The 27,722-nt window shown below is 60.5% G+C and overlaps 1 protein-coding gene across 1 annotated transcript; it reads right to left on the bottom strand.

The window, feature by feature from the left end:
- Window positions 1-1,275: 1,275 nt before the first annotated feature.
- Window positions 1,276-27,722, bottom strand: DHX37 (DEAH-box helicase 37). The gene is made up of 25 exons (XM_077747944.1): window positions 27,545-27,722; window positions 24,240-24,409; window positions 21,159-21,271; window positions 19,291-19,606; window positions 17,149-17,297; window positions 15,947-16,039; window positions 14,201-14,297; window positions 13,388-13,501; window positions 13,094-13,195; window positions 12,761-12,875; window positions 11,479-11,574; window positions 11,223-11,305; window positions 10,443-10,593; window positions 9,835-9,911; window positions 9,288-9,520; window positions 8,010-8,121; window positions 6,633-6,739; window positions 6,357-6,545; window positions 5,492-5,627; window positions 4,056-4,640; window positions 3,401-3,515; window positions 3,127-3,264; window positions 2,875-2,969; window positions 2,712-2,785; window positions 1,276-1,594 (listed from the first exon to the last, which is right to left on the bottom strand). The coding sequence occupies exons 1-25, from the start codon at window positions 27,648-27,650 to the stop codon at window positions 1,276-1,278; spliced, it is 3,885 nt and encodes a 1,294-aa protein (XP_077604070.1). The 5' UTR covers window positions 27,651-27,722.

The raw sequence follows: 27,722 nt of genomic DNA, 5'->3' as shown, positions 1-27,722 counted from the left end.
TCCGCGTTTTTAGGCTCCAGTTACTCTAGTCATCAGGCAGTGATTTCTAAGGAGGGTTTTGCAACTGGCTGTTTAATCAGGGACTCCTGAGCGCCTAAGGCCGTGCTGTGCATGCATGGAGCACCTACTGTGTGCCCGGGTGCAGTGTTAATGACGTGCCCTGGTATTCCTGGAGAAAACAAGCAAGCTTGGAGTTCCAGACACTAGCGTTCAGCAAGACAGGAATACCGAGGAGCTGGAGCCTGGGGAAGCGTGTGGGAACCGCCGTGTATGAGCCGCNGTGTGGACGCCCTAGCTGGGGACGGAGAGGGGAGCTGTTTGAAAAGACTGAAAGCAAGCCCCGTGCATGGAGTTTGGTGAATGAGGGTGTAAGGGGCTTGGATTTTATCACTGAAGATTCTAGAAGGCCTGATGTGGCATGATATGATCAGATTTAGGTGGAAAAGGCTCCCTCTGGCTGCCACGTGGAAAATACACGGTGGGCCAGCAGGTGGACCCTGGGGAGCAGGCAGGGCAGGCTCGGGATTCAGGGACTGGGGGTGCGTCTGTGGGCGCCAGCTGGGGAGCAAGAGGGGGATCTGGACAAACTCTGGGGGTGGAGCCCCCAGAACTCACAGCCTGAATGTGGAGATTGCGCGGGGCCTCCTGGTTTGGGGGTTCACTGGGGTTAATGGCCAAGCTAGGGAGAGAGTAATTTTGGAATATCAAACACGTATCCCTGCTGTTTTATTTATGGATCCACGCTACAGAATTAGTGCATCTGCACAGACTGATTCAGGACAAACACCCGGGTAAAGGCAGGGGTCAACCACCCCTACAGGCGTGGTGGGCGCCTGGGTGATCCCCGCAGACTAGTTTCCGTAGGCGCACAGCCCCTCCCCCACATTCAGACAATCGCTAGGCCCACTCCGGGTGGTTCTGCCGGTGAAGGTTTATTACGGCGGCACGCTCGGCCAGGGGGCACCCGGCCCGCAGGGCAGGGGTGGCGGAGGGAGGGCCACGCGCACCCTCCCGCACCCCACCGCCGCCGCCGCCCTCCAGGGGACCAATGCAGTCCACAGCGCAGCGAGCGAGAGGACACCATTGCGCCCCACACAATAAATAGTCCTGAGAAGCCCCCCGGCCCAGACTGCCCAGGGCAGCGGCAAGCCGTGTGCAGACACTCCGCGTCCAGGATGAGCGGACGTCTCTGGGGGCTTGGCCCGCCTCCAGGGTGACCCCTGCCGGCCTCCTCGGTCTCCAGACAAGTCCTTGGCCTCGCAGTCCGGCCTCAGGTCAGGGGTCGGAGGTGGGGGGCCAGGCCTTCTCGACGTCGGCGTGCATGGCNAGGCCAGTGTCAGGGTGGCTCTGAACCTGGCTGCCTGCCGGGCAGATCCTCCCACTGACCGTGGCGTGCCCGGGTGCCCGGGTGCCTCCCTCCAGTCCGCCTGACCCCCTGGCCACATGGCACGCGCCCCGGGTGAACTCACATCTGGGGTTTCTCTTCCAGGCCGCCAGCACGGCGTCTCGGCAGCTGGCCTGCTCCGCAGCCAGGGCTCTCAGGAGGCTCTCTGTNCCAGCTGCGGGAAGGGGCCGGCCCCACCGCCAGGCCAGCCTCACCCAGGCCGGCTCCCTGCTGCGCTGGGGGTGCTGGCCAGAGAGGAGCCCCCAGACCCTGACCCCCCCCCCGACCTCCTTCCTCCCACCCACCTCGACCCCCACCCTGGCTTTCCACTGTCCCTGTCCGCCCCCACGCGGGCTGCTCGTCCCATCTAGAACCTTCCCCCGCATCTCTGTTCACAGCCTTGCCTCCTCCCCATCTGCTCAGCCAGGCTCCCCGGACCAACCCTACGCCCCCAGGCGCAACGTCCCGCTCGGTCCCTCTGCGGCCCGGTCCCCACATGGCACCTGCGCTAGTTACATTCTACCTCGGTGTTCGCTCCCCTGCCCTGGGGCATCCCGGCACCCCAGCCCGAGAATGTTCCGGGCACACGGCTGGTGCTCGCCATGCTCTGCCGGGTGAATGACTTGGCTGCCGGGGGGGCACCTGGCCCCCTGCCCCCACCCAGGGTCCCTGGGAATGTGGGGGCGTGTGCAGCCTGCCTCCTACGTCAAGCCCCCTGCCCCGCCAGGACCCCAGGCCCAGGAAGGCGGAGGCGCCGGGCAGGAAGAGAGCAGAGGGGAGGAGCAGGCTGTCGGGACGGCGGTGCGTCTGCGCCCAGCTAGAGGGCGGCCCCCAGCGTGCTTCCTGCTGATTCCTGGGGCCTTACGGTGGGCTGACCCGGGCCTGCCCCAAACCGCAGAGCGTGGCCTCATCTGAAGACGGTTTCTGCGGACACGATTACTGAAAGGGGCTTGTACTGGATGGGGGCGGGCCCTAGATCCCACGACGTGTCCGTACAAGAAGAAAAGGCGTGGAGACTGAGAGGGACAGCCACATGAAGACTGAGGCAGACGTGGGGGCGATGTGGTCACAGGGAGAGGAACGCCTGGGCCCACACGGACTGGAAAAGACAGGAAGGACCCTCCTCCCCCGCCCCGAGCCTTCAAAGGGAGCACAGCCCGGCGGATACATTGACTTTCAACCTCTGGCCTCCAAGACCACAAGAGATGCATCTCCGTTGACTTAAGCGTCTCGGTTGGTTGGCAGGGATCTGTCACAGCCGCCCTAGGGCGCTAACCCCACTCCCCTCACCACCGCCCGCCACCTGTCGCTCCGGGCGAGCCCAAACCTGGCCCACGTCTTCAGCATTGTGCCAGGGCTGGACAGCAAACAGCCCCGGTGTGAGGCCAGCCTGGGGAAGACCTGAGGAGAGAACACACGACAGGGTGAGGGGCCCCGGCTCCCCTTCTGCCCGCGACGCCAGGGGCCGAGGGAGCCGCCAGGCCGCCTACCTGCCCTTCCAGCAGAAACCGGGCGAAGTGTTTGTAGCAGTCAAGGCCCTCCGGAAAATCCACCTGCACCGCGGGGAGTGGCCAGCCAACGCGATCTGGAGGGCAGGAGCGGGTGGGTCCCCACGGGTCCCCCGTCCCTGCGCCCCGGGGCCCACCCACCAAAGAGGAGGAAGGCCTGGGTGACGCCACCCACGCCACACGCTCCCAGGGCACGTGCCGCGTGACCACACGCCCGCCGGCACCCCGACTCACAGAACACGCTGGCCCGGTGACACAGCACCCGCCCCTTCTCCGGGCAGTAGGTGGGGGGCGGCTCCTCGAGGGGCTTGTCGAACTGGCAGTAGGAAGGCAGCAGGGCTGGGATCCACTGGACCTCCACGGCCGACACGCCTGGGGGCCAGGAGGAGGGGGCCGGGGGTCACAGCGGGCCCGCAGGGCCTCCCGGGCTCTCCGCGCACAGGGTCCCGGTGACAGCTGAGCGGAGCTGCGGTGGGCGGGGCGAGGGGCTGGCCACCAGCCTGGTTACCTTTCATGTACATCTTGGTGGTCTCCACGATCTCCTGGTAGATCACAAATTCCGGGAGCTCTCTGAAGAGGACAGAGCTGGGGTGGATGAAGACGGGCTCATCGAGGAGAGGGGTCTGCGGAGACAGGGCGAGTGGGCGTGAGCCCAGGAGCCGCGCGCACACAGCTGAGATTAGCCCGCGTGGACGGGATCACATGCTCAGTCCGGAGCACAGGAGGGCATTCCGCCAGCCGCCTGCGTGGTTCTCCGTGTGTCCGTCCACGGAGACACACGTGTGGCACCGACCCATGCTGTCCGGCTCCGCCAATGCCAAGCATCCGGCACAGACACAGAGCAGATCCAGGGGGTGAGCGAGGGGCCATGCTAGCAGACGGGAGGATTTTTGCGGTGCTGAACGCGTCTGGAACCGGCTGTGGTGACGGCTGCATCTCTGGGTGAACAGACTCAATCCCCCCAGACCACACATACCTCGAAATGGTGACTTGTACGGTATGTGATTTCTCTCTGAACTCAGCTGTTGGGGCTAAGCTGGGGCCCAAAGGAAGACGGGAGCCCACGGTAACCCCACCCCGATCCTTGGTGGGGGGGCTGCCTAGAGGGGGACGGGGTGGGGAGGGCCTGGTGCAGCGACCCGCCGCCCGCCCCCGAGGCTGACCTTGTAGGCGTTCTTCCACTTGTCATCAGGCAGGTCCTCGCTCTGGACCCTGCGGGCCAGGTGGTCGCCCAGGCCGGCCACCACGATCTGCCGCAGGCAGGTCACCTGGCTCTCAGAAGGCGGCTGCATCTTGGGGTCCACGAAGAGCCCGGCCTCAGGGCACACGGTATTGACTGTGTGGAGAGCTGGCTGTGAGGATGGCAGTGGTGCGGGCGGTGATGCCGGGGCCGCCTCTGCCCTGAACTTCTGGAAGGCACCCCAGCACTCAGCGTGAAGTCCAGACACAGCCACCCGCTCGCTTTGGCTCTTCTCCACCGAGGCTGCTGGCGTGCCCCCAGCCACTTGCCCCAAACTGCGTCCCCTGTCCCTTAGGACAAGACCCCAAGTCCTCAGCGGGCAGCAGAGTGAGCTGCCGAGGGAGACCGTGCTCGGCCTACATGTGCCTGGAGGGGCCCCCCCGGCGTGCACACTGGGGTGAGACCGTCTGCGCTTGAGCAGCTGCGGGGAGGCCACCGAGGCAGGCATGACAGCAGGCAAGGCCTCGGCCTTCTGCACGAGGCGGGGGCAGGGNNAGCTGTGGGGTGCCTTGCAGGGGGAGAGAGGGGATGGGGGCTCTGGGCCCTGCGCCTCGGAGGGGGACACGCAGGGTGGAGGACCAGGGGACCAGGGCCAGAAGGGAGGGTGGGCACAGGCCGCACGGTTTCTGCTCTGAAACCTGCTACGTAAGCCTCCTGTTTCTCCCAAAACCTTCAGCAAAACGGATGTTGTTTAAGACAAAGGAAGGGAAAAAAGGAAGGAAACAGGGAAAACCGGGTCCCAGGGAAGGAATGCGGAAGCCCGGCAGCCTCCGTGCGTGGGGCGTCTGTCCCCCGCTCCAGGCCCGACGCGGCCTCACGCAGGCCTGCTCTCTGCCGGCTCGGCCCAGGGGCAGAGAGCGGGGGGCTGCTCCCCGACCCCTAAAAAGGGGCCCTCCACTTGGCCATGGTACAAGGAGTGGGGAGCCCCAGGGTGAGGCTATGGGGAGTGCGGGGGCCCAGGCCAGAGCGGGGGGCAGAGGGTGACAAGAGGAACGTCACTAAGGAGAAGAGGAGACCGAGGAAGGGCCCGATGGGAATCCCTCCGCTCCCGTGCACGCCGGGGAAGCGCCCAGTAAGTACTGGTTTGGGTCACAAACGAGTCCTGGAAGGGAGACAGATTTGCACACGTGGAACCCGGGGTAACGGGGAGTGGCCGTAGGTGGCTGGCGTTGCTCCAAACCACTTTAAACATCAAAGCGGTCAAGTTGTCTGCCGAGGGCTGCCCCAAAACGGCAGGATGTGGGAGTCCCCCAGCGGCTGGCATGGCGGNCGCCCGCTGCCCCTCCAGGCCCACCCCACCCCTCCTCACTCCCTGCCAGGCCCAGGCCCACCCGCCCCCCTGCCCCCCACAGGCCGCACCGGGCACACACCCAGCAGCACCATGACGTCCCCAAGCTGGAGAGAGGCGCCTTGCCCAGCCCAGAGCCTCTTCATCTGGGCCACCCGGGCCCGCTTGGCCTTCAGCCTGGTGAGCTCCTCGTCACTGGCGGCCGGTCTGAAAACACACATAGCACCCGGGCTACCCGCCTGGCCGCCCTCAGAGCCACAGGAAATGCCCTGTGGGGCCACCAGTGAACACAACTGAGTTCTCAGAATCAAGTCCCCACCAGCAGCTCTCAAGAGTAAACACGCCGGCATCCAGACCCGGCCATTCCATGTCTAGAGCCGACACAGAGGAAGGATCAGACAAACAAGTAACATCACACGTTGCTGCACTGCTCAGAGCAACGCAAAAGCCCCGAACGCTGCTGTTACAGCCACCGAGCGGGGCCTGCATAGATTAGTCTCCTGGCCCCCTGCCCAGAGAGAGCGGACACATGGGTTAAGGGACCTGCCAGGCACGGTTTGGAGTCCTTCGCTCACGTCCACTACTTTAACCCTGACAACAACTCAATCGTTATTAACGCCTCATCCCCGTCTTCCAAATGGGAAAGAGGCGGCACAGAGAGGTGACGTTGCCTCCCCACGGCCACACAGCCTGGAAGTGGCAGAGGAGACATGAACCCTGGCGGCCTGGCCCACAGCCTGGACTCCTGGGCGCTTTACCACCGACCCCGGACGTCTGTGCCCCAGGTGTTCTGTGCGGGCAGAGCTCTCCAGGATCGGACGCCACCCAGCTCACGGAGGACCACAGTGGGCACGGGCCACCCCCTGCACCAGCTACTCTCCGGAGGGCCAGGCCCTGGGCCTCCGCGCCACGCAGGGCAGCCCCTCGCACGCCCACCTGTCCAGCTCCTCGAACAGCTCCCGGACCGTCATGGCGGCCACGACGGTGATGGCGTAGGGCAGGCAGCCGTGTTGTCTGCTCAGCGCCAGCATCTTGGCGTAGCGGGGCGCCACGGGGAACGCAGCCATGGTCCTGCCCAGCGCGGTGATGGGGCAGCTCAGCCGCGACCTCTGCAGCTCCTTCACCCTGGGGGACGCAGGCGCGCAGTAGGGGGTCATGGCTGAGCAGCCCTGGGGCTCTCTGCCCCCCACCCCCACCCCCAGCCCCACCTACCTGTCTGTCTTCTGGGGCGCCTGCAGGGCACCCAGCGCCACCAACAGCTCCTCGGCGGCAACGAGGGCCTCCACGGAGGGAGGGGTCGGAAAGGGGAAGTTGATGACCTGGGCAGGGGAGACGCGGGAGGGGCGGCAGTGAGTGCAGAGAAGCACGTGCGGTGACCGCGAGGGGCAGCGGGGCCGCCTGCAGGGGGCGCCGCTCCCACACCTGTCCTGAGGCAGCTCACACCGCAGGGCGCCCAGGCAGCAGCCCGGGCACGCTCCAGCGCGCTGTGCCGGGGGACCCCTTCCTTCACACGACGCACGCGCTCCGGACAGATGAGCGCCCAAGGAGTGCATCCACTGGGCACCTCGTGTGCGCATTCACTGAGTGCCTCGTATGTACATCACTGGGCACCTCGTGTGCGGTCACTAAGCGCCTCCTGTGTGCATCCACTAGGCATCGTATGCACATCCACTGAGCACCTCGTGTATGCACTTACTGAGCACCTCATATGTAGATCACTGGGCACCCCACGTGTGCCAGGGGCTGTTCTTGGAACAGAGACCAAGAAAGCACAAGGCCAGGGCTCTGCCTCCCACCAAGATTTCATTCAACCAGAAGGGGCCCCTGACGACCAGAGAGCAATCAGGTAAGTGAACAGGAGCAAATGTCCCCGCACGTAATAGAGGGGACAGAGGGACCGGGCTCCACGTGGGACCAACTCAAAACCAGCGTTCTAACAGACCCGTACACGCCGTGTTCCCGGCGGCTCTGCTGCAGCCGCAGGCAGACACACCCCAGGCGCCGACAACTGAGCGGAGTGGCCGTACGGCAGCGACCCTGGGCCGCAGGGAGGATGTGGCACGGTGCCACAGCGCGGGGGACCCCGAAGACATTTCTGTGAGCGACTCCTTTTGTACGTAACGTCCAAAACGGACAAAGCCACAGGGACAGAAAGCCGACGCGCGGTTTGCCTGGGGGTCAGGGTGGACGGAACGGGAAAGGACTAATGGGTCCAGGGTCTGTCTGTCTGTCTGCCTCCACAACCCCTCACAGGGCAGCAGAAAGGCAGGGAGCCCCCGGACAGGTGCAACGTGAGGACCATGTCAGCAGAACATTCTGTGAGCCCCAAGGACAGCGCCAGGCATCTGTGCCTCCCTGTGTGGCTTCCGTCGCAGGCAGCCGTCCCCTGGGTGTCCCAGGGGTGCAGCCCTGGGGAAGCGGTGTCTGGGGAGCCCCGGGCACACGTGGACGCAGTGCCCCATGAGAGCGGGCGGGCGGCCGGGCCGGCGCCAGGGGCTCCGCTCCCCGCGGGGGGTTGGGGGCTGCTGGCGGGGCTGGGGCTGCCTCTTGCCTTTTCTNGCTGCTGGCGGGGCTGGGGCTGCCACTTGCCTTTTCGATGTTGAGTGCTTTCATCTGCAGAATCAAGTCTTCAACTGGCCTCCGGGTGATTTCAGGAGGAGGAAACTGCTCAAAGTCACTGAAAACCGCAGACGAATAGAGCCTGGGTGGGAAGAAGCATCAGAACGAACACCATCACTTTATAAACAAAGAGTGCCAGGCTTCGTGGCACTGGGTCTCGACCCAGACGCGCACAAGGGCTGCCATCCGCCCTCCTCAAGCCTCTTTCTGTCTCCTGCGGGACCGGCCGAGGTGACTCGCCAGGGCTGGGGCACAGACGTCACACGCCACACACCCAGGACAACAGTGCCTGACGCACAGTCCCTGGGAACCAAAACTACCGTCTCCTCACTAGTTTTCTCCATACGGTTGTTTAGCTTCTTTTCATGGTTTATCAAAAAACCCCAAAAAACCCTCCTATAAGAGAATCAATTAACACTAACAAACAGACAAGAAGATATTTGCCAACGACGCCTCTGACAAGGAGCTAAGACCCAGATTAGGTAAGGACCTCTTTCAACTCAACAATAAAGGTGTTTTTTTTTAAACACCTTTAAAAAATGAGCAAAAGAAATGAAAAACATGTCTCCCAAGAACCCAAAAAGCCAACAGCACGTGAGAAGATGCCATCAGCCGTCGGGGCCACGCAACGTGCACAGTGAGCCACCACGCGCACGTGCGTTTCTCTGAAAACGGGAAGTAGCAGGCGTTCACAGGAAGGTGGGGAAACCGGAACCTGTGTGCACGGCTGCTGGGAACAGAGCGGGCGGCCGCCGTGGAAGCTGCAGGAGTGACCACGTGACCCCGCAGCCCCCCCCACCCCTACCCAGGGGGAGGCCCAGGGGAAGCAGAAACACACGACCAAGCTAGGGGACGGGAGGGGGCTGCTGCGAGGAAATGCCTAACTGATGGGGGCTGCCTCTGCGGTGACGACGTTTGGGACCGGCTGTGGGGACACCTGAACAATTCTGAGAACACCAAATGCAGCAAGTGCACACTTGAAAATGGCCGAAGTTCTGGCACATTACTGGTATTCCCGTGGAGCCGCGACAACATAAAACCAGACAAAATAGCTAAATATAAGTATCGCTTAAAAGTCAGAGTAAAGAAATAACGCGGGTGCTCGAGAGCCAGCACAGCACCCCAAGGACTGTTCCCAGGAGGACTCGCCACCACTACAGACTAGGGACAGCCCCTTCCTCTCCCCCCCCCCCCCCGGTGGCTGCCACAGAGGGACTGCAACGTCACCGGAGGCCCGGGGAGGCCCACCTGTAGCAGTGGCCTGGCTCCGTCCGGCCCGCCCGGCCCGCCCGCTGGTCGGCTGAGGCCTGGGACACCCAGGTGACTCGGAAGGAGGACACGCCGGTGACACGGTCGTAGTGCCTCCTCTTCACCTTCCCACAGTCCACCACGTACTTGATGCCCGGGATGGTGAGGGACGTCTCGGCCACGTTGGTGGCCACAACGCACAGCCGTGTCCCCTCCGGGGGAGGCTGGAAGACCTGGGGTTGTTGGGGAGCGGAAGCAGCAAGAAAACACTGGAATCAGGGAAGAGCTGGCGGCAGACACGGGAGGCTCCTGACCCCTGAGAAATTGGCCAGGCTAGGGGCTCGGGGGGGCAAGGTGGACAAGCCCTCCCCGCCCCCGCTGGCCACCACGTTCCTCAGCGCAGACGCAAGGACGCGTTCCTATTCTCCAAGGAGACCCCACACCCTCCCTGACTGGAGTGCGGACCAAATGGCTGAGGAGCACAGCCCAGGCCCGACCTGCCCCATCGCGGTGTTTGGGGCGGGGGGAGGGGGGCACACACAGTTACCTGCGCCTGCTTCTCCGGGGCCAGCAGGGAGTAGAGCGGGAGCACGTGCAGGGGCAGCGACGCGTCCGGTTGCGCACCTGCGGGCAGAGCCCACCTCAGGCTGCCGGGTGTCCCCTGACCTGCCCCACCCGCTGCCAGGGGCCCGGCACAGCGGCGAGCAGACTCTGAGAGGCTCCTGGAGGCTCTTCAGGAGCCCCCACCCCGCCCCCCACCCCCAGGTGCGGAACTCCCGCCCTGCTGGACAGGTTTGCGGGGAGTCTGGCCACGAGCCCCGCTGCCTGCTGCGTGCCCCGGGCTCCCCACCAGGCCCTGGGTCGTCTCCGCACTGGGGGCCTCCCAGGCAGCCCTGAGGCCTGGCTTCACCCAGCAAGGCGGAGCCTGGGGGTGGCACGCCCACCACGTGGAGCCGGCGGCGTCAGAGCCTCTATCCGGCTCTATCCGCAGGCAGCTGCAGGAGCTCAGCAAACAGCAGGCGCAGGGCGGCCCCAGAGCCCGGCCCCCTTGAGGCTCGAGATCAGCAGGCGGGGCCTAACCACGGGGTTAACCCACACACACCCGCCAAGCGAATGACAGAGGGAGTGCGAGCAGGCGCCCTGCCCGGGGCACACCTCCGTCTGCCCCGTCGTCCCCCGGGTCCAGGTCAAGGTCGGAGCCCAGGGCCGCCGCCTCCTCCTCCTCGTCCATTTCTGCCTCCCGGTCCTCATCGCCTTCGCCTGCCGGCAACACCGAGTAGCTGTCCAGGCTGATCTGGGGCAACGTCTACGGCAAACAAGGCATCGGAACCACGGCTGCAGGAGGCACGGTCCCGGGCAGGGGAGACTGTCGTGCGAGAGCGAGGCCCTGCCTCACCGCCCTCAGGCCCTCACAACCGTCCTGCCTGCCTCCTCGCCTCAACGCCGGGATGACCCCTGGGCTGGTCAGCGGGCCGCTGCGCAGGCCAGTCGACACTTGTGTGGCGGTAAGGACGCTGCCGCCCCCAGAACCGTGACGACATCGCGTGGGACCCGTGCCCTTGTTCTGTCTGCTCCCAGGCATCCTCGCAGGCCCTGCTCCGGACCTCAGGGCCGGCCTTCCAGAAGCTTCTTCCTGGCCCACAGCACAGGGACCTTCAAATCACAGTCCACCCTGCCGCCTCTGGGGCAGCACCACCCAACAGAACTCTCTTCCATGGTAGGAATGTTCTGGACCCCGGAGGCCCAGCACGGCCAGCAGCAGACCCAGGTGGGTACTGAGCACCTGAAATGCGTCTGATGGGACTCGTTCAATTAAAATTGAACCTTACTTTTACTTCATCTTAATTAAATTGGCATCTGCAGAGCCACACGGGGCCACCGGCCGCCAGAGGAGGCAGCTTCGGAGCCCCAAGCCCCCCACGCGCCTCTACATACCGCTGCCTGGGCCTTCTTTGCCCTCGTCCTTGACTTCTTAAATTTCCGCGTTGCCTCTACTGAATCTTCTTCATCTTCCTTTTCTGCAAGAAGAGCAGGTTGAGCAGGGAAATGCCCTGAGGCCACACCCAGGTGACCAGGACTCTGCTCTTCACTGTCCCGAGTAAGCCACCGCACGGCCGGCCACTTACTGGGGACGGCAGGGCAGGCCGGCTCTCCCACGGGAGGCTCTCGGGGCCAAGTGTGGACAGGGTACCTGGTGGCCCGCGTCTGGCGTGTGGGAAGGCTCTCCTCAGCCTGCGGCACAGCGCGTGCACCTCTGCCTGCCCCGTCAGGAACACCAGGATGCCGCCTGCGGAAAGAGCCAGACCCCTCGGCTAGCCGGTCACCCATGGAGCAAACATCTCCTTAGCAGCCACCACCTGCCAGGAGCTGGGCGTCAGGAAGAGCCAGTCACGGCAGGACTGGGTGACACGCACGCGCGCAGGGGACGGGTGACAGGGATCTGGACAGACCTCCTGCACGACCTGGCTGTCCGACTCCTGGGCAGGAGCCCAGAAGGCCGGGAAAGAGGGGAGCCACCCAAAACCTGTGCACAGATGCTCACGGGAGCCCCATTCACAACAGCCGCCCGAGCGTCCATGGGCTGGGGGATGGGTAACTAGAGTGCAGTCCGTCCACACAGCAGAGGACACACAGATGAACCTCAAAAAGCAACGCTACGGGAACGAAGCCAGGCACGAAAAGCCACCTGTCGAATGAGTTCATCTCTACAGTGTCCGGAACAAACAGATGCGTCGGGACAGGAGGCAGAAGGGGGGAGGGGCCAGGGCAGGGGATGGAGTCAGGGTTTCACGGGGACAGAGTTGCTGCTGTGGGTGGCGGGGACGGCCCGCACGGCACAGGCACGCCTCAGAGATGCCGCGGGTCTGGTGCCAGACCACCCAAGAAGCCAGTGTCACAATGAAGCGAGTCACACGAGTTGTGTGCTTGCTCGGTGCACACAGAAGTTATGCTCACGCTACGCTGTAATCTAATAAGTGCGCAATAGCGCTACTGCCTAAAAAAACAACGTGTGTGTGTTGATTTAAATATTACTAAACAATGCTAACCATCATCTGAGCTTTCAGGGAATTGTGATCACTGCAAACAGATCTCTGGTGACTAATACAATGGAAAAGTCTGGAATCCTGCGAGAATCACCAGGATGTGACACACACACGAGAAGTGAGCAGGCGCTGTTGAAAACGGCCCGATCGACTGGCCTGATGCAGGATTGCGACAAACCCGGATTTGTAAAAAATGCAGCATCTGCGAAGCATGAATGAGCAGAGGACAGCAAAGAAGTAAGTCTGCGCTGTGAATGCGCTAATGGCGCCGAGCTATACGCTTAAACATGGTTACAACGGTACAACTTATGTACGTTCCGCCCCAGGAGAGAGCCAGCAGGGGAGGGGAGGCCCGGGGAGAGGGCGGGACGACAGCCCGACAGGCTGGGCCTGGGAGCGGAGAGCCGCTGTCTGCGCGCCTGGGCTCACCTGGCGGCAGCATACGGTGGATCTTGCAGACCTTCCGGAAGCACTCGCCACTGTAGTCTTCCAGCGGCGTCCGCTTGTTGAAATGCACCGTCACTGGGAACTGCCTGGCCTCCACCTGGGACACAGGCCCACGGAGGCACCGGGGGTGAGGGGTGGGGGCTGAGCTCGGTGACCCCCCTTCCCTGCCTCTCTGACCCCGGAGCTGTCAGCTCCCCACGGCTTCCCGGTCTCAGCCTCCACCAGCAGGGCGGGGCCTTGCGGGAGCGGCTTCGGGACCAGGGGTCGCGCCGTGTGAGCCCACAGGCCCTGCCCCCCTCACCGCCAGGGCGCTACCTTGACGACCGGAGGCGGCTGGGCGAAGAGCCGCCGGTTCTGTGTGAAGTCCTCCACCCGCAGCGTGGCCGACATGATGACCAGCTTCAGCGGCAGGTGCCTCTGCGGGAGGACAGACGGGGCGACGGACAGAAGGGTGACACGGCCAGACCCAGGATTCCAAGGGGGCGGAGCCACAGGGGCTGCTCACCCCCGAGTCACAGGGGCCCCCCCGCCCAGGCCCGGAGGACACGGTGCTCAGGAGCCTTTCTCTCGCCCGACCCCTGTGCGCCAACCCGCCCCCTGCCCCCCCACCTTCGCCCGGAGAGACACGATGCGGGACAGGAGGCCGATCAGGATGTCCGTGTACACGCTCCTCTCGTGGGCTTCGTCGATGAGCACCACCTTGTACCTCAGCAGCAGGAAGTCCTGGGGAGGGCAGCACGGTGAGGCCCGCGCCTCTCCAGGGGCCCCCGCAGCCCGGAACTCCCCCAGGGGCCCCTCACGGCTGGCACCGATCCTGGAGCACTGGTGGGGTGGTTCGTGACCTCAGGCACATTATTTCACCTCCCTGTGTCCATTTCCCCATTTAACGGGGTCACAGGGAAGTTTCCGTGACAAATACTATCTGTAAAGTACACAGCCTGGCGCCTGGCAGAGAAACTGCTGGANCTGGGGGAGGGGACCGAGGACACTGGGACAGCGTCTCCCACACAGAGAGGAGCCGCAGCGAACCACACATGAGCCAGTCACAGCCACCTCCCTGGCAACCCCGGCCGGCTTATGGCAGAGCAGACGGGCGTCCCCTCCGCCCTGGCGGACGCCGCACAGCCAGCCAGGAGCGCTACGCGGGTGGCTGCGGCACACGGTCCGTGAAGCAAACCTTCACAACAGGAGCTCCCGCTGACGAGCACCCGCAAGGCGTTACCCTAAGGCGCACGGACACGTCATAATTTCTGCGTCTGCACAACTGCCCAAGGAAGGTACCGGCTTAGGGATCAAGGAGGGAGGGGAAGGAAGCTGCCCAGGTGACCCAGCGGTGCTCGGCCAGCAGCCGGCACAATGACTGCTGGGACCGCCCACCCCGTGTCACCGGCCTTGCTTTCTGAGACGAGACGAGCAACCGACCTTCTGGATTTCCTTGAGCAACACGCCATCCGTCATGAACTTGATCCTGGTCTCTTCCGTCACATTCCCTTCGTATCGGATCTGATAGGAGACGACCCTGCAGGGACAGGGACCGGCTGAGGCTCGGGGCAGGCAAGGCCCCAACTGGCTGCAGCCACACGGAGGCGGCCACGGAGGGCGGAGCAGCCACCGAGTGACGCGGAGGGGCGGTCATGGGCCTCTGAAGAAGGGGTCAAACGAACGCGGACCTTGGCCAAAACGCAATCTGAACGACCAACTATGAGAACCGTTTAGAAGAGAGACGGCAGGGACACGCCCGGTGTCACGAGTATCACTTACGGTGCGGGCGCTGCAACTGTTTCACAGTCCTTCCCTCACAGACATGACACAGAGCCTGGAGCTTTCCGCCCGATGGCGAAAGCCCGAGTAAGCAGCTCTCCGACGGCAGCTCTGAACCCCGGGGGCGCAGGGAACAAAGTCCGCCACCAGCTGACTGTCACCGGGACTGGGTGTTGGGTCACGGGAGCTCATTCACTACGCTTTCTACTTTACATGTGCTTAAAATTTTCCACAACAAAAAACTAAGGGTGGGGGGGGCCCTGGATGGCACAGTCAGTCCCCAGCTCTTGATTTGGGCTCAGGCCATGATCTCACGGTTCGTGTGACTGAGCCTCGCATTGGGCTCAGCACAGACAGTGTGGAGCCTGCCTAGGATTCTCTCCCTCTATCTGCCCCTCTCCTGCTCTCACTGTCTCTCTCAAAATAAATAAACATCTCTTAAAAAGTTAAAAACGATAACCAAAACCAGCAGCTTTGTACCTCCTGTTATTTTCCACATTTACCATTAAACAGAACGGGAAAGATACAGAAGAGGTAAACAATACGAATCACGTACGCACAAGTCGGACAAACCGATGCACACAGTCGCTTGTCTGTGTCTATGACTGTCTAGAACAATCCACAGAAAACACGCTGGGGGTACCGTGCCCCCCAACGTGCAAATGCAGCAAGCCTCCCCCAGCTGCATGCCAGGCCCAGGGGGCGGGCCGGCCCACAGCAGGTGCTGCTTGGTAAATATTCAGTCACAGGGCAGGTGAAGGGGACTTTCTCGGTTCTAGACCAGAGTGGACATGCTAGTGCCTGGTGTGGGCCGAGGCCCAGGCCTGTGCAGTGTAAACGCGGCCCCTGGCCACTCTCAGGCGTGTGCTCTGCCTGCTTTGTTCTGTTTCCCACATCAAGTCCTACAGCCTCGCCGCCCACAGGGGCCCTCACTCAGGAGCCCTGCCTGAAACTCCCAGACGATGCCGACCATTAACCACCGCCCGCCTGCCTCCTGCCAGCTGCCGCTCCGCTCTGTGCTGAGCCCATCAGGGCCACAGTCTCCTCAGGGCACTGTGCGAGAAGTGGGCCCAAGGGCCCGGTGGGCTTGTCCTTGGCCTATGGTCCTCTCCCCAGGAAGCCCTGCTGTCTGGAGTGTGGAAAGGCTTCCTGCAGGAGGGGGCCTCCGCTCAGGTGCAGAAGCCACACTCCCGCCCAGCACCCTCAGGACGTTCAGGGCCCAGAACACACCCAGCACTGTCCAGACAGTGTCCAGAACCGCTCAGCACCCTGGAGATGGACAGCGCCCAGAACACACCCAGCACCCTCAGGACGGACAGCGTCCAGAACCCCTCAGCTCCTACAGACAGCCGGCAGGGCCAGGCCGGGGACCACCCCTTCCCCTCCTCCAGGACGCTGAGCCCTCACCGCTGTGACAGATTCATCTCCTTGGCCACTCGCTGGGACATGGCCACAGCAGCCACTCTGCGGGGCTCCGTGATGCCGATGATGCTGTTGTCACTGGGAGACAGAGACAGGACACGTGAGCTGTGCTCAGGCCCACTTGTCCGTCCCATGGTCACACGCGGCTCTGCGTCAGGACTCCTTGTACGGAGTGACCCTCCCTAGAGGTGACATGGCACCACCTGACAGCAAAAGGGGACAGCCCGGCGATCCGCACGCAGATGCCGTGGGAGTCACCGTGTAACAGAAAGCCGGCAGCCGCGGATGGGAGGCTGGGGCCGAGATGGCCCGGAGCCAGCGAGCGCGTGCTCCGTGAGCCACGGGACCTGCCAAGGGCCTGGCGCCTGCTTTCCAGGCTGCGCAGGCCACAGGCGGCACAGAAGCCCGAGGCCGGACTTCTCAGAAAGGTCTGCTTACTGGGTTCATGGCAGCTGGTGTCTGGGATCCAAATCTCAGAGGGTTCCCGACCCTGACAACGGGGGGCTCTCTGTACCTGGACTGATTGTACAAACCGTGTGGTTTATCCTGAACACCTGCTTTCCTTCTGGGCGCCTGGACTTGGGCAGGTACCAGGCAGAGGGGTCTGACCCCAACCAACACCCTGGGCGCTCAGCTTCTACTCGGCTGGTCTGGTGACAGCTCGTCACAATTACTGCTTCCCTGTGACCCTCCCAGGAGGGAGCTGTGAAAGCCTAAGCCGGGTCCTCCCAGACTCCACCCCATGCACCTCTGCCCTCTGCCCGTCGTGTTTTGGGTCCTTCCGCTCTAAGAAATCACACTCACGTGTACAACTACATGCTGGGTCCCATAAGCCTTCTAGCAAATCCATGAACCTGGGGTGGTCTTGGGGACCCGTGACACACAGGTCAAAAGTGCCAACAGGAGATGACATTAATAAATGCACCATCCTACATGCCAGGGACGGATCTAAGCATTTTACTTAGATGAGAAACCCTCTCATTTCCTGCACACGACAACCGTGTGAAGTAGGTCCAAGGACTGCACAAGGACACCAAGGCCCAGAGAGGTTAAGCAGCTTGCCCAAAGCCACACAGCATATAAATGACGGACCTGGAGTTAGGGTCCTGGGAGCTCACCCTCATAGTAACTCCTGGGGATCACCCGAGGGGTAGCGGAGAACCCTGCGGCCAGCCCCCAGCCCCCACCTGGCGTAGCCTGCTTCGTAGAGAAACTGTGGCACCTGCGTGGTCTTCCCGCTGCCGGTCTCACCGCACACGATGACGATGGGGTGCTCGGCCACTGCCTCCATGATCGCTTGCTCTTCGGCAAGGATCGGGAGCTTCAGCCGTTCTTCCTGGCAGAGAGAGGAAGCCAGTGCTCAGGAAACTGAGGGGGAGGGGACCCCCCAGCAGAACGGCAGAGGGGATCGTCAAGACTATGAAGGGTGACGTGGTCTCTATAAAGCTGGCCGTGGGCGTGTGGATGTCATGAGCCCTCCCAGCAAAGTCAGCGAGGGCCCGCCACAGGGGACAGAGACGGAGGCGGGGACCTCTCGTGCCACAGTGGATGTCCTCAGGGACAGCTGTCCTTGAACAACTGTGTGGGGCTGCTTCCTCCTGCACGGATTTTTCTCCATAAACTACAGGACTAGGGGTGCCTGGCCAGCTCGGTCTGTAGAGCGTGATCTCAGGGTCCTGAGTTCAAGACACACATAGGGTGTAGAGATTACTTCAAAAAGATTTTTAAAAGTACAGGACTACAAATGTTTCCTCTTCTAGGGCGCCTGGGTGGCTCAGTCAGTTAAGCGTCCAACTTTCGCTTAGGTCATGATCTCGCGGTTTGTGGGTTCGAGCCCCACGTCAGGCTCTGTGCTGACTGCCAGCTCGGAGCCTGGAGCCTATTTCAGAGTCTGTGTCTCCCTCTCTCTCTGACCTTCCCCTGCTCACGCTGTCTCTCTCTCTCTCTCCTAGAAATAAATAAAAATATAAAGAAAAAAAAAGAATATGATGCATGATACATGTAACATATAATACACGCGTGAATCAACTGTTTCGTGTTACGAGGCTTCTGGTCAACAGTGGGCTACCAGTAGTTACGTTTCTGGGGGAGGCAAAAGTAGTTACGTTTCTGGGGGAGGCAAAAGTCGCATGTGGACTTGTGACTGCGAGGGGGGCGTCGGAGCCCCCACCCCGCGTTGTTCAAGGGTCAGATGTTTTATACACTGAAGGAGTTTTACGAACCACGGCTTACACCTTCACTGTGTGAAGCACGCTAACACGCAAATTTAAAACATTTTGTTCTATTTCTGTTCTCCTCCATTTGTTTCAAAAACAGAAAGTGCTGGTCACCTCATCACCCAATTGACTGTGACCTTCAGTTTGCAAACACTGCCCAAGAGAAAGTTTTGCACGTGTAGGGAATTCCCTACTTGAAGGATACTTGCACCGTGCTCAGTCACAGAACGGAATAGCGTAGAGCAGTGGGGAAAAGAATCCAAAGTAAATGGGACTTCAATTACATGCAGCGACACAAATAAATCTCCGAAACGTAAAACTGACTTAACCAAAAAATCAAACTGCAGGGAGACAAATGACGTGATGTCACTTATAACAACAGGCAGACCTAAGTAATGATGGCTTAGGGACACGTATGCGGAAAAGCCAGAGAAAGAAGGGATGAAGCTGGGGCGGGAGCAGCCGGGACATGCGAGGGGGGAGCCCGGGCCCCTCGGGGACCGTGGGAAGCAGATTCCTGCACCACCAGCAGCCATCTGACGGCAAATGGAAGTAAACCTCTGTAGCACGAACCCAGGGCACACCGCCAGCTTGACCTAGTTATACAGGAGCACATAAACGTGCCCGTAGCTGAAATCACAGCTTCAATAAATGGTTCTTATTCTTACTTAGAATCTGCACTGCTGTTTTCTAGTCTATTTTCCCCCATTAAAAGAGAGGAGCTGGTGGCATCCCACCTGTTTCCACAATACAGTCCGTGGCCTGCAACAGCTCCTCTAGGACCCAGGAGGCCTCCTGCCTCANCCTCCCCTCCTGCCCTCCCTGCCTTCCCGGCCCTCCTGTTCTCCCGCCTCCCGGCACCCAGTCTCCTCCGTGGCTCTTATCACCATTCATAACAGTGGGGGTGCCGCCAGCTGCCCTCGCCCCGTGTGCCGGGCCTCAGTCAGCACGTCTGCACGCGCACCTGCCCACGTCTCCACGACGACCCTACAGGCAGGTGCAGTNGCCCACTGTGTCCTCAGTCCCCCCTCCCTGCCCTCAGCACCCCCCCCACGTCCTCAGCCCTCCCACCGAGCTGGCCTGAGAGCTCGTCGCAGACACAGAGCAGCAAACCTGCACTTCGGGGGAGCGGTTCACAGGGATGAAGACGGCCGGCTTTGCTGGGGGCCTGGCCACGGCAGAGGCTGCTGCCGGAGGGACCGAAGCAGTTGTGGCCGGAGACGGCTGGCTGCCGGCCCCCTGTCCCGGCGGAGCTGGTGGCCTCCCGGCACCAGCCTCCTCCAGCGGCTCCACGGCAGGGGCCTTGGCAGGCTCAGACTCCACGGAGGACGCGGACGACTCGTCTTCTGTCTCCTCGTGGGAGCGCTTCTGGCCGGCCCCGCTGAGGCTGCTGATCCTCTGCCCCTGGGCTTCGATCTTGTCAGGCCTCCTGCGGGGACGACCAGAAGTCAGGCAGGAAGGCCCGAGGAGGGGCCAGTCAACCTGGGGCAGCTCCATGTTGCCGTATACCCCTCAGAAGCCAGGATTCAAAGGACACCCCCCTTTCCCACCTCAGGGCCCTTGCACTTGCTGTCCCGGCTCCCTGTGCAGAAGCTCTCCCTCACTTCACTCAAATGTCACCCGTCAGGGAGACTCTCCCATCTCCCTCTACCCTCCTTCCCTGCATCATGTTCTGCTTAGTGCAGGATACATACTCATGTGATTACTGCCCCTCTCCTCAGGATTAGGATGCAGGCTTCTTCAGGGAGCTTACCTATTATTTTACTTCTGTGCCCCCTCTACCCCCAAGGCCTAGGGGAGAGCCTGGGACACGGCCTGCACTCAGAGCAGCCACAAACGCTCAGTGCCTACAGGGAGCAGGCCGACAGAGAGACGGCTGCGCGCGGTGAGAGGGGTGCATGGGCTCCCGCTAAGGGTGGGCTGTCCTGTGAGCATGCCCTCCGTGTGGCTCAAGGCCAGGTGGGAACCCAGATTTTAATGTGAAATCGAATTCTTTCTCTTTCCTTTCTTTTTTAGTGTTTAGTTTTGAGAGAGAGAAAGAGGGAGGAGGAGGGGCCGAGAGAGAGGGAGAAGCTTCAGCAGGCTCCCTGCTCAGGGCGAGCCAGATGCGGGGCTCGATCCCAAAGCCCTCGACTCACAACCTGAGCCAGAATCATGAGTCAGACACTCAACCCACTGAGCCGCCCACCCAGGTGCCCCCCGCCCCCCACGGTCTGATTCGTGGACGTTGGTGGCACTGGGTGGAACGGTGTCTCCCTAGGATCCACCTCAGAGGCTCAGAGTGTGGCCTTTTTGGAAACAGGGTCTTTGCAAATGTAATTCAGGTCAAATGAGAGCATCGTGGATCAGGGTGGGTCCCAAATCCAATGCCTGGTGTCCTCGTAAGAAAAGACACAGATGCAGAGGGAGGCCACAGAAGACACGGAGACACAGACATGCGGGGAGACAGGACGGCGGACGCAGGGACCGCGGCATCACATCTACAAGGAAGGAACCCCCAGGACAGCTGGCGACCACCCGAAAGCTGGGGGAAAGACAAGGGCAGCCTCTCCAGCTTCCAGGAGGGACCAAGCCTACAGACACCCTGCAGGCCACGCTCCTGCGCTCAGAACCACGAAAGGATGCACCTCCCTTGTTTCGGGGCTCCTGGCTTGTGGGATTTCATGCGGCCACGGGGACACGGGGCACACCGGCCGCTGGGACACAGGACACAGCGGCAATAACCCCGAGTGCCTTCTCCACGCCATACAAACCAGACCAAACTTGCTAATAAGCCGAACAGAACCCCCACCAGCTGAAGGCAACGTCTGGCCTAACCGTCCGCGCCACCGCCGGAGAGGCGGGCAGGCAGGGCCCCATGGTGGCGGAGGCGTGCAGGCATGACGGCCACAGCAAATGTCCTCTCCCTGACGCTCAACCCGGAAGGCTCAGTCACCCGGGGGCCCGCCCCCAGGACCTGGCAGGAGGGGCACGCGGCTCACTCTCTGGCGCGGTACATGCGGTCCCCGGTGCCCAGCTTGGACGTGGTGTACAGGAGTCTCAGCTCGGCTTCTGAAACCTGGACTTCGCTCAGTTTCTGCAGCATCTCCGCTCGCTGGGGAAGGAGAGGAGAGGGTCAGACGTCTGGGGGGGCCTCAGTCGGTGAAGCGTCCAACCTTTGATTTTGGCTCAGGTCATGATCTTGCAGTTCGTGAGTTTGAGCCCCACATCGGGCTCTGCTGACGGCATGAAGCCTGCTTGGCATTCTCTCTCCCCTTCTTTCTCTGCCCCTCCCCTGCTTCCTCGCTCTCTCAAAAATAAACTTATAAAAAAGGAAGGGAGACCCTGCCATCAGGTTTTGGCCTCGCTAACACCAAAGCTTGTTAAACCAAAGGTCCAATTAGACCCACATCACAGATGGCGGTCGTGCACTAACGTGAGCCGGGCGGCTCTCTACCCCCAGACAGTCTGGCGCTAGAGGAACAAGGCTCCCTCCGCATTGCTGTGTGTCACAAGCAATTCTCCACCTTCCAGATGCCCGTCCGCGGGAGACCGACTAAATAAAGGAAGGTCCACGTGTACAGGCAGGGCTCCCCAGCTGTGTCACAGGGGCGGGAGGCTCTTGTGTGACCAGGGCAAGCGGTCCCCGAGCCGCCTTCAAGGAAGCAGCGTATGGGGGCAGGGACGGTTGGCCTCTTTCCGTTGAGTTTTTAATTCCTGAAATTTTGTATATGTGTCTTACATGTGCTTCCCTCTATGCATTTTGCAATCAACAAAGGGAAAAACCACGTACAGAACAGTGAGAAACAAACAGTGCCCAGGATTTTAAAAGGACCCACTCAGGGGACAGAGTCATCCCGCAGCGAGGGCTCTGGGGCTGAGTGTCAGGGCTGTGAGCTGGGGCCCCTGTGCAGTGACCCTGATGCAAAGTCAAATGTGAATCCCAGGAAATCTTCAGATTAGGGTTTCTCAGGTTCTGCACTACGGGCATCGCTGAGCCCGAGAGCGTCTGGTTGCTGTGTGAGCCGTGGGCCACGTAGGGGTACCTCAGACCCCCCCCCCGCCCCCCGCTGTGCTTCCACATGTGGCCAGATGTCCCCTGGGGGCCAAACCGTCCCCGCTGAGAATCCCTGCCTCAGATCCAAACACCATTTCCAGGACATTCGGAGGGCAGAGGGGTGCACTTAACTTTACCGCAGAGATGGTTTGTAAAACACACTGTGGGAAGCTACCTGATTTCCTTCCACAAATCAATGACAAGGGGAGGGGGGAAGAGGTGGGGGAGGGGAGCATTTATAAAGCAACTGGAATTTGACCATTTGCTGGGTATTTGATATTTTTAAAAACTTTAGCTGTGCTATAACTAAGGGTCTTGTGGTTATTTTAAACAGCCATTATTTTAGATACCGTTGAACCGTTTATGGATAAAACGTTATACGTAGGGGCTTGAACGGCGGACCCCCCCAAAGGATACACCCACATCCCCGCATGCGCTCTCATTTGGAAACAGGGTCTCTACAGATGTAATTAAGTTAAAGATCTCGGGATGAGACACTGGATGATCCAGTCGGGTCCCAAATCCCAGGACAAGTGTCATTACAAGACACACACAGAGGACGGCCGTGCGAAGACAGGGGCCAGGAACGCCGGGGACCACCCGAAACTGGGGGTCCTCCCCTGGAGCCTCCGCAGGGAGCACAGCCCTGCCGACACCGCGATCTCAGACTCCAGGCTTCCAGAGCCGCAACGGAATACATCCCCGTGGCTGTAAGCCGTCCAGTCTGCGGCCCTGTGTTCCAGCAGCCCCGGGTGCTAATGCAGACGTACGCTTCCCAGGCTTTGAGCCGGGAGCGGGGAGAGTGGCCGCCAGGCGGCACTGGTGACAAGGACACACGAGTCCATCACACTAGGTTCTCCGCTTCTGCAGGTGTTTGAATTTCCCGTGAGGCAATTTGCTCCATAAAAAAGTACGAAGGGAGGGGCGCCTGGGTGGCTCACTTGGTTAGGGTCTGACTCTTGATTTCTTTTTTTTTTAATATATTTTTTAAATGTTTTATTTATTTCTAGGAGAGAGAGAGAGAGAGAGACAGCGTGAGTAGGGGAGGGTCAGAGAGAGAGGGAGTCACAGACTGAAACAGGCTCCAGGCTCTGAGCCGGCAGTCAGCACAGAGCCCGACGTGGGGCCCGAACCCACGAACCGCAAGATCATGACCTAAGCGAAAGTCGGACGCTTAACCGACTGAGCCACCCAGGTGCCCCTTGACTCTTAATTTCGACTCAGGTCATGATCTCAGGTCTGTCGGTTCGACTCCCACATCCAGCTCTGTGCTGGCAGCATGGAGCCTACTTGGAATTCTCTCTCCCCCCTCTCTCTGCCCCTCCCCAACTCATGCTCTGTCTCTCTCTCTCTCAAAATAAGTACATAAATTAAAAATATGTATGGGGTGCCTGGGTGGCTCAGTCAGTTGAGCGTCTGACTTCAGCTCAGGTAATGATCTCACGGTTCGCGAGTTCGAGCCCCATGTCGGGCCCTTTGCTGACAGCTCAGAGCCTGGAACCTGCTTCGGATTCTGTGTCTCCCTCTCTCTCTGCCCCTCCTCTGCTTGCGCTTGTCTGTATCTCTCAAAAATAAACATAAAAAAGAAAGTTGACATTCTCCAGAATAAAGTTAAAAAACAAATAACATAAAATGATTGAGTAGGACAAATAAGAAAAGATGAGTGCGCTGACCGACTGGTTCCCCCGTTAACAAGCTCGTGACCTCGAGCAACCCGGGCCCGTCAGTCTATCCCAGGGCGGCTCCTGGAGGGTCTGGAGGGTGTCAGTCAAGGCAGCTGCCAGCCATGGGAGGCCACTGAATTTAAATTAATTAATATTACCTCACATAAAAAATTCAGTTCCTCAACCTCAGTAGCCACACAGGCCCAGTGACTACCGTGTGGGACTGTGTGCACACACATCATGCCCCTCATTCCAGAAAGTTCTACCTGACAGTCCTGCTGGAGAGATCCAGTTGGGGGACACAGACCCCACCCATCCACAGCAGGGGGAGCCGGGCACAGACCCTGACACAATGGGCGTACCTGGCTCTTCTTCTCCTTCTGATCTAAGATTTTCTGCAGCATTTTCCGCTCTTTCTTGGTCAGGGGCTTCTTCTCCTTCTTCGCCAGGGGAGGGGCTTTGGGCTTCTTTTTCTTCTTTCCCGGCAAAACGAGCGCGTTGCTTGCATCAACTCCTTTCAGCGTGCCCTGATCTGAAGAGACACACATATCTGAGCCCCGGCCCAGGGACCTGCGGTGCTCAGCATTCAACCTCAGTGCCACTGGCTCTGGGGCGGGGGGTCCGTGCCGCCTCTCATGGGCGCCCCGTACCCCGTGTGACCCCCTGAGCAACTCCACAGGAATGGGGGTGCGGGCCCATCACCGTTCACTCAGCCGGTCTACCCAGCACCCGCTGTGTGGGCCAGCGCACCTCCAGCCTCGTGGGAGGGGAGGGAAAGGGGTGCTAGGAGGGCGGGTACCCCCTCAGGATGTGGCCTGCTTTCCGCGGGCCTGTGAGGACAAAACTACTTTCACAGCGTTGGTACAGCGTCCTTCTCAGACGTGCAGGCAACTAAGTACTGAGTTTGTACCCTATCTATTTTTATGAGTTTTTTTTAATGCTTATTTATTTTTGAGAGAGAGGCAGAACACGAGTGGGGGAGGGCAGAGAGAGAGAGAGAGACAGAATCTGAAGCAGCTCCAGGCTCTGAGCTGTCAGCACAGAGCCCGACGTGGGGCTCGAACCCATGAGCCATGAGATCATGACGTGAACCAAAGTCGGATGCTTAACCGACTGAGCCACCCAGGCGCCCCATGTACCACACCTATTCTTCAATGTCACGGTCTGAAAGTATACAATCTAGACCCAAATTCGGCTGCCGCATTACTCTTTCCACTCAACCTGCTGTGGCCCCCTCTCCAGCGTTCTATGGGGGGCCTTCCTCTGGCTCTGTCCGTCTTTCTTTGTGTCACAAAACACAGAAGAGAATGAGACAATTTTAAGCAATGCAAGCGATCCATTCTGCAATTCTCACATGACACAGAATTAAAAGCAAGAAAAAAAGAAGAAAAGAGTGTACAGCCAGCATTTTCCAGAGGCTCCAAATCACGGGACGTGTACTTGCTCTGACAGCTGGAAGTGTGAGTTCGTGCATCCTGCTTTCAAAATGTCTTGGTTTTGACAGATACAAGCCACACCAACAAAAGTACTTTGGGACCCTCAATTTTTCAGAATGTAAAAGGGTCCTCGGTCCAAAACTTTGAGAACCACGGTGCTACAGGGAAAAAAAATAGGGAATATGATAAAAACAAAAATCCGGGAGTGGTGATGTTGGGTCACTGATCGGGGAAGGCTCTTTGAAGAAGGCGATGTGATGTATGTTTTTATAAGTCTCCTCGGCCCCTCAGGAAGGTGGGGATGATTGGAGGAGTCCTGAGAGGAGAAAGAACCTTCCCCAATTTTTGGATCCAAGAGACTCAGGCCCCCCATCCCCGCTCCAATCATCTCCTCCAAAACTCTGGTGGGGAGTAGGATGGCTGTTCCTCTCAGATCCGTTTTACAGAAGAGAAAACTGAGGCACGGAGATGTTAGGCGGTTTGGTCAGTCCCCAGCCTATCCGTGCACCTTCTGAGGAGGGAATTCAGGCTCCAGATTGCCACTCCAACGTTCTCTCTGGTCCCCTCGCCGCTGCCTTTCTGGCCCAGCGAGAGCGTAGAACAGAAGGCCAGCCAGCGGGTCGAGGGACGCAGGCTTTTCCAGAAGCCCTTGTCCCTCCATCCATCTCCAGAGTCAAGGCCCACTGTTTCCCGATGTTTAACTTGGCATGGATCTCAGGGAGCACGTGCATGCAGCTGGGTGAGTCCCACCCCTTTTAGGAGCCGGCAAGACACCTCTGAAAGGAAGCAGTCCCTCCATCTCACCCCTCCCGCACAGCTGGCCCCAGCCAGGTCAAGGACAGCCCCTCTGGTGACATCCAGCGGTCCCTCTCTCCCTCGCTGACCCCACGGCAACATCTGACGCGGATGGCAGTCCTCCTGCTGGGCACCCACAACCAAGCTCTCCAGAGCCCTCCTCCCCATCGCCTTCTCCTCCCGGGCAGGACCCACTCCCTCAGCGAGCTAATCCAGTCTGGCCTTTAAGTGAACAAATACCATCTACCCATAGATGACTCCGGATTGCCGCCTCCACCGGGACTGGCCTCTCTCAAGCGGCTGGCCGCCCGGGTACCGAACAGGACCCCAGACCACTCATATCCCGAGGCTGGCTCTTGGTCTCCCAAGCTGCCCACCCCTGCCTTCTCCACCCGCTGGGCCCGGCGCCTGAGAGTCATTCAACGTCACTGTTCTTGTGCACACTGGGCCAGCAACTCCTGCGAGCTCCACCTTCAAACTGTAGCCTGAACACCACCAGATCATCGAACTAACAGGCTCCTAACCAATCACCCTGGTTCCACGTAACCATGGTGCTTCTCTATGCCGCACCCACAGTGATGCTGTTCCAGCATAAGCCAACGTCCCCTGGTGCCCTAAACCCTGCCCTGGCCAGTCCTCAACACAGCCCCCCGCGGGATCCTACATGATCTTAGGATTTCTTTCTTCTTCTTTCTCCTTTCACCCCCACCCAGCCATTCTAGCTGCCTTCAGGCCTTGGCTCCACGCTTTCTCCATGAGGGCTTCCCTGCCCCCCCTCCCCCAGAACACCGCAACCCACCCAAACACCTACTCTGCTTTATCTCCTTAGTATTTATACCCACACAACATCCTGCATAGTTACCTGTCTGCCTTGGGCTGTCAACTCCCACAAGTATCTAAGCTCAGCAGGGCAGACTCTTTTTTTTTTTTTTAAATCTCTTCCCGTTATGTCTCCTAAAGTCCTGGCAGTTCCTACTAACAACGAATCTAAGCAGAAACGTCAAGCAGCCCAGCTGGGCAGACAGGTCTTGGCTAAACATACACATTCGGGGGTCGCTAGCAAGATTATAAAACCGTAGGAATGGACGGAATTACCTTATTTTCTGGCCCACGTTCCCCACGTCTCTAAAATAGGGCTGGGGACGCCTGGTCGGCTCAGTGGGAAGAGCACCTGACTCCTGATCTTAGGGTCCTGAGTTCGAGTCCACCGTTGGGTGCAGGGGTTACTTACGTAAAGAAAACTTTAAAAAGTAACAAACTAGGGCCGGGCTCCGTCGGGGAGAAAGCCCCGGGACGGTCCCAAATTCTCCGTTAAACCCAAACTGTCACTGTCTCGCCTTCTCTGGATCATCTGAGAGGAGGTTCCTCCCGGTTCCCACCGCCCCAGAGTCGCGGAGCCCTTCGGCCCCTCCCCGAAACCCAGCCCCCCGCCTTACCCTCTAGTTCCAGCACGACGGGGGGCGGCTCCGGGGGGCCCTTCGAGGGGCCGGGGGTCGCCTGCTGGCGCCCCTTGACGTTGTAGCGCCGGCGCAGTTTCCCCATGGCGCGGGGTCCTGCAAGGGTTACACCTGGCGGCCGCGGGAGCGGCGCACCCCAAAGCCCAGCCCACGTGTG

Source organism: Crocuta crocuta, unplaced genomic scaffold, assembly GCF_008692635.1.
Source record: "Crocuta crocuta isolate KB4526 unplaced genomic scaffold, BGI_CrCroc_1.0 scaffold29, whole genome shotgun sequence".
In the NCBI taxonomy this organism is placed as follows: Eukaryota; Metazoa; Chordata; class Mammalia; order Carnivora; family Hyaenidae; genus Crocuta; species Crocuta crocuta.
The sequence above is the reverse complement of the archived record's forward strand: the minus strand, read 5'-3'. Positions and strand labels throughout refer to the sequence as shown.